Source organism: Candoia aspera, chromosome 1, assembly GCF_035149785.1.
Source record: "Candoia aspera isolate rCanAsp1 chromosome 1, rCanAsp1.hap2, whole genome shotgun sequence".
Taxonomy (NCBI): Eukaryota; Metazoa; Chordata; class Lepidosauria; order Squamata; family Boidae; genus Candoia; species Candoia aspera.
The window spans coordinates 330277360-330291599 of NC_086153.1; the positions used below are offsets into that span (position 1 = coordinate 330277360).

Below are 14240 nucleotides of genomic sequence, written 5' to 3' on the forward strand. Positions count from 1 at the left end.
GATTAGTGAGACAAGTTCTCACTAAGTGTCATGAGTAAGGATGGCGAGCAGGGGGCTCCCATCCAGACTGTCAAGCGCATGCGTAGTACTGATGAATTGTTCAGCCATTCAAAGAGACACAGATTGGGACCGCCTTAACCCTTGGGGGTTATATGTCTGGGTTTTCCCACGCTTCTTCAGTTTGTTAGGATTCCTGTTAAGTACTAGCAATAAATATTAGAGACCAGTTCCATGTCTCAGTGTGTTTCCTGGTTGTTAGGACATCAATCCTAACAAACTCCTACTCCTATTGAAAGAGGGAGGAACAAGTAATTAAGGAGATACGTTTAGAAATGTCTTCAGAAAACCAAGAAATGCGGCTCGCCATCCTTACTCATGACACTAAGCTCCCGAAAGCCAAACTCTACGCTAAGCTCTCCAAGTGCGAATTTCACAAGTCGCGCTTGGATTACTTAGGGTACAGAATCTCAGACAAGGGCATAGAAATGGACCCTGCAAAGGTTCAGGCTGTTTTGAGCTGGGAGCACCCACGCACCCAGCGCCAGCTTCAAAGTTTCCTTGGGTTCGCAAATTTCTATAGGTCCTTCGCAAAAGGGTTCGCTGAAATTGCCCTGCCCTTGACCGATTTATTGAAGACCAAAGGCGTCGGGGAGACGCGCAGGACACCCTATTATACAACTGCATCCCGGGCCAAAACATTTATGCTATCAAGGTTATTTTACAGCATCTGGAGGCTGAGGGGACTTGGATGGGAAGAAACAAGCTCAAAATAAACCCTAGCAAGACCAAGTGACTGTGGGTTGGGGACCACCCAGATCTGGGGATCTACCATCTCTGCACAGACAGACTTGATGTGCAATTTGGAGGTCTTCCTAGATACCTCTCTTGCTTCAGGAGCAGGCAGCAGCCATGGCTGAGAGAGCCTTTGTACCATCTTTTATGCCAATTATGCCTGTCCCTATACTGGGAGGCCCTATACATTGTCACTCATGCTTTGGTCACTTCTCTTTTGGATTACTGCAATTAGCTCTACATGGGGTTGCCCTTGAAGATCACTGAGAAGTTATACCTAGTCTAGAATGTAGTGGCATGAGTAGTTATGGGTGTGCCTAAAGATTTCCAGGTAACACCCCTACTTAGCGAGCTGCACTAGATACCAGTGGGCTTCTAGGTACAAGTCAAGGCACTGGTTATTATCTGAAAAGACTTTCATGGCACAGGTTATTTGTGGTACTGCCTATTTCCATTATTATTCCTACTTGTGCCACATGGTCTGACAGGGTAGGCACACACTTTGTTTCCTATATTAAACAATGTCATCTAAAGGGACCCAGGAAGCATGTCTTCTCTGTCATGATGCCTGCTCTATGAAACAGCATATCCCCAGAAATTCAGATGGCCCTGAATGGCCACTGATGGCCTTTTGCAAGGTGCTAAAGATCTGGTTCTTTACCTGGGTGCTGGGCTGGGCTGTTGAGTAAGCCCATCTTGGTGCGGTGGTTGTATCTTTTTTTTTAGTCACCCCAGGCATGATATGCTGTTTTTAAATTATCTTTATTATTTTTAATTGATTGTTAGCTGCCCAGAGTCATGTGGGTGGGAAGAAGAAGGAGAAGGAGAAATAAGAATGTTCCAAGAGGAAGAAAATCTTAGAATGTTTTTCAAATCAAAGAGGGCTTTTGTTATTTTCTAAGGGAAAAAAAAACCATAGGTCTCTTCTAAGTTAGTATTGCTGTGGTTCTCCAAAATTCCAAGCACTCAGGAGCCTTTCTCTTCCTTGCTATGATTTTAAATAATTTAACCAGGAACCTTCTCAACACAAAGCATATATGTCATCCTAGAACTACAGCAGCTCCAGAATTCAGAGAAATTTCTTATTCTAACCAAAACCTCATTGTACTACCTATGTCCTCATAGTTCATAGTGAAAAAAAGGAAAAAAATTGACTTGGCAAGTTATGATAAAGATGCAGAGATGTCTTCTCAACGCAAGCTGAATAGAAAGACCTCTCTCCTTCCAACCACAAACACATGTGCCACCAAGTAGCAGCCAGCAGCCTTCCCCTCTTACCACATGGTGGCAGCTGAAACCTTTCATCACCGAAGCCTCATTGAGGAACTCGATACGCTCCCGCAGGCTGGCAGACTCGTTCACCGTCTTTACTGCTACTCGGGTCTCTGCCTCGCCTTTCACAACGTCTCTGGCAATTCCCTCATACACCATGCCGAAGGAGCCTTGTCCCAACTCCTGCAGGAGTGCAATTTTCTCACGTGGGACCTCCCATTCATCAGGGATATAAACTGCAAATTATGGAGAGAGGGAGAAGTAGAGAAAGAATCAATACACAAGCAGGCTGATCTCAAACCCAGAGAAGAAGGTAGATCGGAATCCCACAGGTCAATCCCCCAAACCTATTCCGAATAAGTTTTCCCTCAAGACAAGAATTTACCATGTTAATTTATAATTATTTTTTCTCACATTGCTGTGTCCTGCAGAAAGTCGAACAATGGGAAACAGAACTGTTATCCTCCTGTAAAAGTGTCTTCATTACAACTAAGACTTCCAGGCAGGCAAATTTTATAGAAACCGAATGCTACCTATTTTCCTTCCTCCCCTATCAAGAGAGACCAAATCCTGCCTTACTTTCTCTTTCAGGACGAAGAAAAGGGAAAGAGAATTTTGTGTTCCCTTTACTCAGCAACCTTTATTTGACATTCATGTTACCTTATACTCAGACAACTGTATGTGCCTCCTGGTGAGATTTCCTTCTGCAATGTGTTTACAAACCCTCAGATCTTGAGTACATATCAGGAAACCCACCCCTTTCTCCTTTCACTATGAAGACTTCATTCTTTCTCAGTCTACTCTCTGCACTGCTTTTCTTGCTTCTTGACCTCCCCCCCTTTTCTATCTTTGCTTCCTTCTCTGACCTTCTAATCATTCATTCACAAGGCAGAATCACAGCTGGAAATGACTGGTAGGCTATCAAGTCCAATCCCCTTCACATGGACTATTACCAAGCCAAGAATCCCCCATCCTGTACTTGAGTATTGGATTTCTGTTTTCTAGGTAAAAAACGTTGCATTTGTCCCACTTAATTTTTATTGTTATTTTCAGTCCGTTTCTTCAACCTATCCACCCTTTGAAATCTGTTGCTGTCTTTTGGTGTAAAAGCTATCCCAAAAGTTTTATTCCATACAGGTAGTCCTCGACTTACGACAACAATTGGGACTGGAATTTCCATCACTAAGCGATACAGTCATAAAGCACAACTGCATTGCCTAGTGACAACAATCCCTGCAGTCCTGGTTTCCGTCGTTAGGTGAGGCAACTTCCTGCCAGCTTCCCACAACCAAAGTCAGTGGGGAAGCAGCATGGGTTGGAAAAGGTGCGCAGGAGTGTGTGAGAGGTGCTGCATGCGTCAGGAAGGGTGCACGGGGATGCGCAAGTGGCTGGCATGGTGCAAGCGCAGAAGGGCTGGGGAGGGAGTGCGGGTGGGGGAAGACTTACCCCAGCAACTTGTGACCTTCCCTGATGGCTTTCCCATTAACTTTCTGAGGATGCTGGCAGGGAAGGTTGCAAACGGCGACCTCGTGACCACAGGGTGCTTGGCAACTGATGGTAAGTGTGAATGGGTTGCCCAGCACCCAGATTGTGATCACATGACTGTGGGGCGCTGCAATGGCCATAACTTCAGGGATTAGTCCTAAGTCCCTTTGTTCGGGTCTGTCGTAATTTCGAATGGTCGCTAAACAAATGGTCCTAAGTTGAGGGCTACCTGTATGCAAATTTGATAAGAAGTTTCTCCAGCTCTTCATCCAAATCATTAATGAAATGTTGGAAACTACCAGCCTTAGGACCAAACCTGTGGCGTTCCACCTGACACCTCACTTCCTATTCTTTAAAGTAAGTGGCAAAGAACAACAAATGCGGTCACAAATTTGTTTTGTGACAAAGAGGCTTTGGTCCACCCCCTCCTCAAGAAGCCATCACTTGTCATCACCATAATGGACAACCTTCGTCCAGTATCTCACCTCCCTTTCTTGGGGAAGGTGGTTGTGTAACAGCTTCAGAGGGCCTTGGAGGAAGCGGATTATCTGGATCCTTTTCAGCCGGGATTCAGACCCAGGTATGGGACGGTAACGGCATCGGTCACGCTTTTGGATGAGCTCTGGTGTGGGTGGGGTGGGGGCCGTGCTTCCATCCTTGCCCTATTTAACCTCTTGGTGGCTTTTGATACCATCAACTATGGCACCCTTCTGAATCGGCTCAGAGGACTGGGGTGGGTGGCCCAGTGTTGTGCTGGTTCGCCTCCTTCCTCAGGGCCGATTCCAGTCTGTGTTGGTTGGGGAGGAGAGGTCCCATCCTCAGCCCCTACTGTGTAGGGTGCCACAGGACTCGGTGCTTTCTCATCTCCTTTTTAACATCTACGTGAGGCCGCTGGGTGAGCTCACCTGTCACCATGGGGTGAGGTATCATCAGTATGCTAATGATACCCAGTTATGTATCTCTACCCCTGGCGAATTAAGCAATGTCTTGAATGTCTTGTCCCAGTGCCTGGAGGCTGTGAGATCTGGATGGGGAACAACAGGCTTCAGTTGAACCCTGGCAAGACTGAGTGGCTGTGGTTTTTGGGCCCACTGATTCCAGGATATGCCATCTTTGGTGCTGGATGGGGTGGTACTACCCCAGACAGACCGGGTGTGCAATCTGGGGGTCCTTCTAGACTCACAACTCCTGCTTGAAGAGCAGGTGGCAGTGGCTAGGAGTGCCTTTGCACAGCTTTGTCTTGTGCGGCAGTTGTGCCCGTTCCTGGACCAGCAGGCCCTGCTTACAGTCACTCATGCCCTAGTTACCTCCAGACTGGATTACTGTAATGTGCTCTACATGGGGCTGCCCTTGAAGAGCATCCAGAAGCTTCAGCTGGTACTGAATGAAGCGGCACAGGCAGTTATGTGCACTCCTAGAAAAGTGCATGTTACACCTCTGTTCTGTGAGCTGCACTGGTTGCGAGTTTGCTTCTGGGTCCAAGGTGCTGGTTTTAACCTTTAAAGCCCTTCATGGCATGGGACTGGACTATCTGAGGGACCACCTCTCCCCGGTTACATCAGCCTGCCCCATCAGATCTTGCAGAGAAGGCATGCTGAGGGTACCATCAGCTAGGGATGTACATCAGGCCTTCTCCGCTGTGGCGCCTGCCTTGTGGAACATTCTCCCCTGCCCCCCAATATCCGATTAGCTCCATCCCTTTTGACCTTCCAGAAGTCCCTCAAGACCTGGCTATGTCATCAGGCCTGGGGCTCCCAGGGAACCAGACATGCTTAGATGGCTCCATTGCTGAGTTAGCTATCCTTATTCTCTCTTGCCTCAGGTGTGTGCATTTTTAAAAAAAATCATATTTATCTTTTAATATTGGTTTTTATACTGATAGTTTATGTATGTGTTGCTTTTACTGGATTGTTGTAAGCCGCCCAGAGTCGCTTCTTTGCGAGATGGGCAGCCATACGAGATAGATAGATAGATAGATAGATAGATAGATAGATAGATAGATAGATAGATAGATAGATAATATTAGGCCCCCGTTTATGGGGAACAACAATTTTTTAAAAATGCTGAGACACTTGGTCACAACCTCTGAAAAAAATGAAAGCCAACAGTAGAAAGCAAGCTGCCTCTCACCATCACTGGCACTGAGATACTCTGGATTGGAAGATGCATAGAGTGGTCCTGTTGGTCCTTCTGTTTGCCTGAAAAGAGGAGGGAAGGGAAGAACAAGCACCATTTGTCATGAAACTGTTGCTATTGGCAAAGAAGCCATTCAAAGTAATATAGAAATTAGAAAAAAAAACAGTAATAGTTATATTTAAGACAGAAGGTTGCCATGCCAGTCATAAGAAAAATTCCAAAATCCATAGGCTAATAACCTTTTCAGTCCAAACAAAATTTGATGGTTTGGGATCATAGACCTGGGATAGCAGCCCAACACTGGAAGGGAAGTAGAGTTTTCTACATAGTACAGAAGAAGGTATAAACCATATGTTCAAAAAACAAGAAAGAAAACATACCAGCAAGTCTATTACTGATGAGAGGGAAAATGCTATTCACACTTTTTTTTTTTGGTACGAGTCACATAAAATGAACTCGTTTTTCCCCAACTTCTGTATATTTTCCTGTGGGCAGTAACTAAGTAAAAGTTAAATTTAACTAAGCCAGTTACGGGTAGTTAATTTATTGTATCTCAATGCATTATTAAAGGGCAATATTCTGAAAGATAGGTGAGACACACTTACCTTTTCTTGACAAAGATATAAGCTCCTCCAATAACCACAATTAAAAAGACAGCAAAAATGATTGGAACAATGATGCCTACAAGATTGGTGGGGGCATTCACTAGAGTCAAAGAAAGGAGAGAAAAAAAGTATGCAGTACAATGTAAGACAGGATCTTGGACCCTCCTCCTATTCCACGTTTCTTAATATCCAGTAGAACTGTTCCTGAAGATTAGCTTGATATCAGAGCTAATCTTTCATGGTGTCCATGCTCTCTTACAGGATAGGTGTCATGATCACCGTTGCGATGCTTGTGACAGCGCAACGACTCACATGACAATGCAGGGAAATGGGTGCCGGGAGATTAAGGGAAAAGGCAACTGGTTAACAAAAGAGAGCAACCGGTGCTGGCAACAAAGTAACGACTCTAGAGGGAGATGCGGGAAGGAAGAGATACAATGTTGCAAAGAAGGTAATTGACAACACCCGACCACGAGGCACGCCCGAGCTGTCAAAAAGAATCACGAAACTAATCGCCCGGCAATGACCCATCACCGGCCGGGGAAACCGATCAAGAAACCACCCGAGGCACAGGAGGGGGCTCCACAACCCCTCACCCACCGGCAACGGGTCAACCGGGGCTCGGGGCACACCCGGAATAAGGAGGGGTGGAGTGCTGACCGGCGCGGGCTATTTCCGGCGCGCTCCACTCACTCTCAGCTTTTCCTAAGGCATGCATTCTATACTCGATTAAAGCCAGATCCTAAAGCCTACATTAGCGTCTGCGTTTTATTGGGTAGCAGGCAGAGCCTGACAATAGGAGATTTGATAGGAGAGCCAGTTTAGTCTAGTGGTTAAGGCAGCAGGCTAGACACTGTTGAGTTCTAGTCCCACCTTAGGCATGAAAGCCGGCTGGGTGACTTTGGGCCAGTCACTGTCTCTCAGCCCAACCCACCTCACAGGGTTGTTGTTGTGGGGAAAATAGGAGGAGGAAGGAGTATTAGGTATGTTTGCCACCTTGAGTAATTTATAAAAAAATAATAAAGGTGGGATGGAAAATAAAATAAATAAATAAATAAATAAGAGATGAGACCACCCAAAGCATTGGAGGTGGGGATGAGACCCCAACAACTTTTTCATGCTCCTGCTATCTCCCCTACCCCACAAGTAATTAGAAACTCATAGTGCCAAGGAACATTTATCTTACAATAATCAGAAATGTAAAAGTAGATGGGCTCTGTCCATGACCCATTTCCTGATAATGAAGTAGCTCGGATGCGCACACTGTAGTTGCCAGGTTGCAGCCCTCGCAGCTTGCAGCCCTGGTCACTGGAGAACTGTCGACGAGAGACACAGTAACGTTGCTCCTAAAGGGTAGATGAGAGATAATTGGGTGTTCTGTTGCTCAGGAGAGATGCCACGTCAACTAAGTAAGAGCTACATGTGTGAAATGTGTTCTGTGCACCCCAAGAAAGAAACTGTGGACGGTCATGTAATCCAGGATGGATAAGTACTGATGTGCAGTACAACCCACCCCAGAACAGAGTTCTAATTTCTCAGGGCTGGGGTCTGGTACAGTCAGAACTAAGAGTGGAGTGTGCATGTTCTCTCTCTCTCTCTCTCTCTCTCTCTCTCTCTCTCTCACACACACACTCTCACTCGCTCAAAGAGAGCTGTTTCACTAGGAAAAGACTATTAGACTCCCATCGCTCTTTTTCCTGAGATGTTATATAAAAGCATGAAAAGAAAAAGCAGGCAGCACCTCAGGGAAAAAGTGTAAAGGACTGAAGGTTCACCTCTGTGTCTCCAAGGCGTCCATAGTTCACTTCATAGAGGATGATCAGCCCATTTGGCTCCTTCGGCGCCTGCCACTTTAAATGGACTGTACTTTTGTCTATTAACACCTGAGTCACAGGGCCAACAATATCATCAGCTTTTCCTAATAGGCAAAGAGCAGAGGAAAAAAAGCCAATCAGTGCAAATTAGCAAGTCTGCTTCATGCTTTGACTTGAGAATGTGCTGGCTAGGTAGGACCCAGCTGGAAAATGCTTTCTCACCTTCTGGCATGGTCCGGGCACTGACATAGGCTGCAACACTGCATACTGTTGAGGCTTCACGGTTACAGGCTTGGATCTCAATACGGTACCCGGTGAAGTGTCGCAAGTTGGATATGACTACCGACTCCTTGAAAACCATCGTCTGAAAAGGCTTCGGCTCCTCTGGGATCTCTGGGGCAGTCGTGGAAGCATTCAGCAAGCCCAGGGTGGTTGGAGACACCATGGTGCTGTTAGCAAGTCTCCCGAGATCCCGCCGCCTTCTTGATCCTTCTGCAGGCCTACAGAATGTACCACATGTGAAGAGTTAAGGGAAGGAACAGTTTGATGATACAGGGCAGGACTTTTGTGCAGAGGATCCCAGGTTTAAATCCCTCTATCTCCAGTTAAAAAGCTAACTTAGCTGAGAGAGGCCTTTCTCTCTCTGAGTCTTTGGAGAGCCACTACCAACAGGAGTAGATGGGAGATAGTGACCTGGACAATGGGGTGGTTCAGTTCAGTAGAAGACAGCTAAATGGTGGAGGCAGGCTCAGTGACTGAATGCATCTTTTACCAAAATAACACACTTGCATCTTGGAATCACAAGACTGGGAAAGCCCCCTTTTGCCAGAGCAGCTGAATCTTGTCTTCACATAAATTAGTTTCATGATACTTCTGTGTGTTCTTGGAGCAGCAACAGAGAGTGGGGATGGAAGGGTGGAAGGAAATACTGTATGACTTCAGGCAACTTCTCTGGCTATTATTTTTTACAAAAAGTTACATTCAATTCTCTACATCAGGGTTTCTCAACCAGGGTTCCGCAAGAGGTCACTAAGGGCTCCCTGAGAGATCACTTTATTTAAAAAATTATTTCAAATTCAGGCAACTTCACATTAAAGAGGCAAGTTTCGTTCTTTCTTTTTAGTTTAGGAACACTGTTGATGCATATAGACAGGCCTACCCATGAAACGAATATACTAATTTCGTAACTTCTGGCCTCTATCTGAGCCTGAATGCGCAGAGGTTCCCCGAGGCCTGAAAAACATTTCAAGGGTTCCTCCAGGGTCAAAAAGTTGAGAAAGGCTGCTCTACATACATATTAGAAATAGTTAGAAATAGTAGCTAAAGGAACCAAAAGCATAAGAAAACATATAGCTACTGTAAATCTAGTTTCTATTAACATCATTCACTATCTCTCGCCATACTATTCTGTCCTTGGAAATTATCCTTGCTTCTACCATGGTCATACATACGCGGCCTTTTATTCTTTACACTTCTCAGTTCTGTGTTTCAGAGGACCTTATCAATTCTGCCTAACCATGGCTTTCTCAGGGTTTCTTTTCTTTCCCACTCATTAACTCTTTCTTTATATATTTGTTTTGCAATTTAATGCCCATTCATGACCAAACCAGCTCAAGGTACTTCAGTGGTCTTGGCCCCTCACTTTTGTACTCAATCCACATTCATTCAGCGCTCATTCCTTCCCGGCCCTACCTCCTTGTTTCACCATGCACACTCCTTAAAGATTCCCATTCCTACTACACTGAAGTTGTTTTGATGTTTTTCTGATAAAACTCTCACTTCCATATAACAAATAAACGGAAAGCCATTCTCTTAGACACAGCTATTTTTGCTTCCTTCAACATTCATTTTTCACAATAGACCATATATTATCCATTACTTTTCTACCAGTATTCGCACGTCTTCACAGTTTTTTATCCAATTCCCCATCTTTTACCAAGCAGTACCAAGGCATACAAATTGATCTGTTTGCTCCAGTTTGGGGCCATTTATGTATAATGTGCAATCATCTGATGCACATTCCCTGCCAAACACAACTACCTTGATCTTTGATGCAGAGCTTTTCAGATCCGTGCTCCTCACCGTGTCATACAATCTGTCTAATATTCACTGTAAAGCATTTGAGCTAAGCCAACTACACAGCATCACCTGCATACGAAGTACACTTACGTATATGCCACTACCATCACCACATGCATTCCTTATACCATCATTCCTTATTATATTAAAGAGCCCTCATCTTATTCCCTGCTTAAAGTTGAACCGTGCATTAAGCATTCTATTTGTTCCCATGCATGCTGTATTTCCAACATACGTTACTCTTACCCTTCAGCAACCAACCTTCATATTGCACAAAATATTTCATAATTCAACCCTATGTATTTTATCATACACTTCTCTAAAGCAACAAACATACAGTACATTTCTTTATTGTGTGTTAAACATTTGTGCATTTCTGAATGATCTACAAGGAGCAAAACTCTGGGCTATACTCCTCCTGCCTGGCATAAAGCAACGTGTTGTTCATCACCTTTCATTCCCGCTCTCAAATGCCTTTCCATACAACAGACTAACCTCCCTTGCAGTTATCGTAGTCACTCTTGCTACCTTCTCATTTGTAGGGGAGCAGTATCAACTTTCTTCCAACTGACATAAACGGAGCTTTCACATACGCATTAAACAAATGAATAGCCACTGCATAAGCAAATCAAATTAAGATTTTAACATTTTTCAATTACCACTACAGTATATACTCACAGATAAGCCAAGAATTTAAGACGCCAAAAGGCACCCCAAAAAATTGGGTTCAGCTTATCCATGGATGGGCTTATCTGCAAGTATATACGGTAATACTTTTTTAAAGCACCTGTATTTCCCATATATAGTCATGTATAAGCCCATCTGTGGATAAGCAGACCCTCACATTTTTAACTCTTAACTCTTCTAGAAATCCCTTCAACACCCTATTTAATTCTCATCTGTCTCTATCATTAAATCCAAAAATCATCGTTTCACTTTTCTTCTTTTAGCAAAAAGTCGATAAAAGGTTTCCAGTCTTTAGAAAAAGTACTTGTTGTTTCCCCCCTGACCAAACAGGTCAGTTTTGCCATTTCCACTAGTTCTGACATTTTTACGATCCATTCCTCCACTGTGAGAATTTCAGTACTCTTCCATCTTTGTGCATATAATAATCATGCTGCCATTACCATACAGAAAACTAATCTTCCACGAGTCTTTTCTAATTCAGTATCCTTAAGTCCCAATAAACAAAAGGCCTGAGTTTTGGGGGGTTTCCCCCCCCAGTATTAATCTTTAAAATTCTTTATATTGTTGTATGTATTTGTATCCAAAATTTCTTGGCTTTTTCACAAGTCCACCAGGCATGGTAAAATGTCCCTTCATGTTTTTCACATTTCCAACACGACTTGAGGTACCTTTATACATTTTTGATAATTCCTCTGGTGTTATGTACCAGCGATAGGTCATTTTATAAAAATTTTCTCTTATAACACAACGGCCATTCAGGTTGTTCCATGTTTTTCACGCATGTCAGTACAATGCAGAGCTCTTCACTGGCTCCCTAACTGCGCCAGAGCCCAGAGCTTTCCAATTACAAACTCCCCAATATCTGTCTGCCCTTGTTTCTTCCTACAATCCTGTTCATTTTTTATGACCCCTTGAGCAGAGTCTTTTTTCATGTCCTTGTTCCAGGCTGCAGCCTCCAGGTTCCAGACCTTCAAGGACTTGGCTCGACAATTCAAGAATCTACTCCTTTCCTCCCTTTGTCTATGTGGAAATCTGACAGCCTTTAGAAAGGAGTTATAAACCTTTTACTTAATTAGTGGGTTAGTGAAGGGTCTGGTTGTTCCGTTCTCATTTAGTTGATACTTCCAGGCAAACACCTATTTTAAATTATTACAGATGTATATACATTCAGTACTATCTCAGAACACTGCTTTAAATATATTGTTGGGTTGATAATATTTGTTTACTAGGCTCTGAGCTAACTTCATTGGATTGATTTGTAATTATGGTGGAAGTTTTTTGATACCATCCCTTGGTAAATGTGTAATAACAACAATAACAACAACAACTGAACCTTATCCATAAAAGTGAGCTATCCAGAAGTAAATGAGTCCTCTTTCTAAAACTATTCCACCAAAATCTGACACTAAATATTCCGTGATACAATGAATTTCTAGTTCTAGTCCCGCCTTAGGCATGACAGCTGGCTGGGTAACCTTGGGCCAGTCATTCTCTCTTAACCCAACTCACCTCACAGGGTTGCTGATGTGGGGGAAATAGGAGGAGGAAGGAGTATTAAGTATGCTGGCCGCCTTGAGTTATTTATATAAAAAAAATAAAAAAAATAAATGCGGGATAATAAATAAATAAATAAATAAAATTTTAAAGCGATTGCTGCCCTAAAATAACTATTTCATTTCTGTTGCATTTAAATTTAGATCTGTGTTGTCCTTTAAGGCAGAAAAATAAATGAGAAATGTCCTTGTTAGTTCAGTGGGTTTTGACACCAGCTGGTGCTCCTATGAACTGTAGATTTATTCCACAGCTTTTGGTTAATAGATTATTGTTGGGCTTCATCTTCTCCTTTATGCCATTTAACAAGAGTTGTGGGGATCCTGAAATATTGTGGGTGTGGTGATGAATCAGACATTGGCTAATAGGTCCAGGATTAATCTGGACGTGTCAAATGTACTTTTGGTCTGTGGGAGAGCTAATTTGGGTCTGATGTTACATACCTGTTCTACAGAGGGCTGCACAATCCAAGAGAACCATTCGAAGTGAATATTTGTAGCTCAGGGTTGAAGTGTGGAGTCCTTGGTGCTCTCTGAGCCTTGTTGTTTTCTTGCAAACATTTCATTGCCAGACTAGGCAACATCAGTGCACTGAAGGTGTTGCCTAGACTGGCAATGAAACGTCTGCAAGAAAACAACAAGGCTCAGAGAGCACCAAGGACTCCAAGAGGAGTCTCCTAGCAGTCTGGAAGTATTCCTTGAACTAACCTGGCATAGTTCCTTGCAGGCCCAGTTGGAAGCTATGGCCATCACTCTGTTTTGGCTTGTGTGGCTTCTATACATTTTCTTGAATCATTCCAAGTTGATCACTATTACTCATGCCTACTTGCATTTTGATTGGATGACTTCAGCGTGCTCTATGTGAGCATCCCTCTGAAAGTTATTCAGAGATTCTAATTTATACAGTAGGCAATCATCTGTACTTGCTTTCTGTTCATTTCCAGGTGCAAATCAGAAAACTGCTGTCAGCCCTTTGAGGTAGACAAAATCAGGAAACAAACTCCACAGGAAGGCTAGAACTATACTTTATTGAGATAGGCCACAGTAACAGAATCTTGCCAGCCTGAATATGCTTTACCTCGCCTCCCTCTGATATCCCAGTGAATCAGGGAGTAGACTGCCTGAGTCCTTTCCAGATATTACCTTGTTTCCCAGGACTTCAGGAATGTTTCAGCCCTCTTTGCTTATATAATGGTTCTTGCCTATTTCTCTCCCTGCCTCCCTAGAACTGATTAGCTAAAAAGACCAGTCTTTTCCAACCTGGTGCCTTCCAGATACATTGAGACTACAACAAACGCTACCTAAGAATTCTGAAAACTGCAGCCCAAATACAACTGGGGGGAGGCATAACATCAGAGAAGACTGTACTACATTAGGGCTTATCTGAAGGACTACATCCTTTTCATTTGAATCTGCTTACCCCTTGTGTTTATGGTCTTGCTCTGAAATTGATCCTCTTCTAGAGATATTGTTTGCTTCCTGATTGACTCCTGCACTTTGGAATTCCGGGAAAAGCTTGTTTATTTCAATTTGGCTCTAATTTGCCCAGAACTGTTAAACCTATTGTGACATGACTATGATATTTTGAAGTGATACAATCTTTTGCTGTTTAAATGGTTTTATGCATTTCATTTCTGCTATATTGACTGTGGTTGTTTATAAATATGCGGTTTTACAATACATTAAAAAAAACATTTTGCAAGGAAGATTCATGGAACAAAAAGTAGAATTGTTATTGTTCTCCTGTTCCGCTTTCCAAATGGTGTTTTATAATTGACATTTCAGACTTGTATCCATTTATTCTTTTCCATAGATATTGG

The 14240-nt window shown here is 43.4% G+C and overlaps 2 protein-coding genes across 2 annotated transcripts in view; one reads left to right on the forward strand and one right to left on the reverse strand.

The window, feature by feature from the left end:
• Window positions 1-14240, forward strand: part of ARRDC2 (arrestin domain containing 2) — a 463191-nt gene that overhangs the window by 193147 nt on the left and 255804 nt on the right. The window lies entirely within an intron of this gene.
• INSR (insulin receptor) overlaps window positions 1-14240 on the reverse strand; it is an 83368-nt gene that overhangs the window by 9316 nt on the left and 59812 nt on the right. The window contains exons 11-16 of the mRNA XM_063290672.1: window positions 8327-8604; window positions 8066-8208; window positions 7477-7636; window positions 6291-6390; window positions 5680-5747; window positions 2071-2300 (exon numbers count right to left, since the gene is read on the reverse strand). Coding sequence (XP_063146742.1) covers window positions 2071-2300; window positions 5680-5747; window positions 6291-6390; window positions 7477-7636; window positions 8066-8208; window positions 8327-8604 — 979 coding nt within the window. The remainder of the gene's footprint in view (window positions 1-2070; window positions 2301-5679; window positions 5748-6290; window positions 6391-7476; window positions 7637-8065; window positions 8209-8326; window positions 8605-14240) is intronic.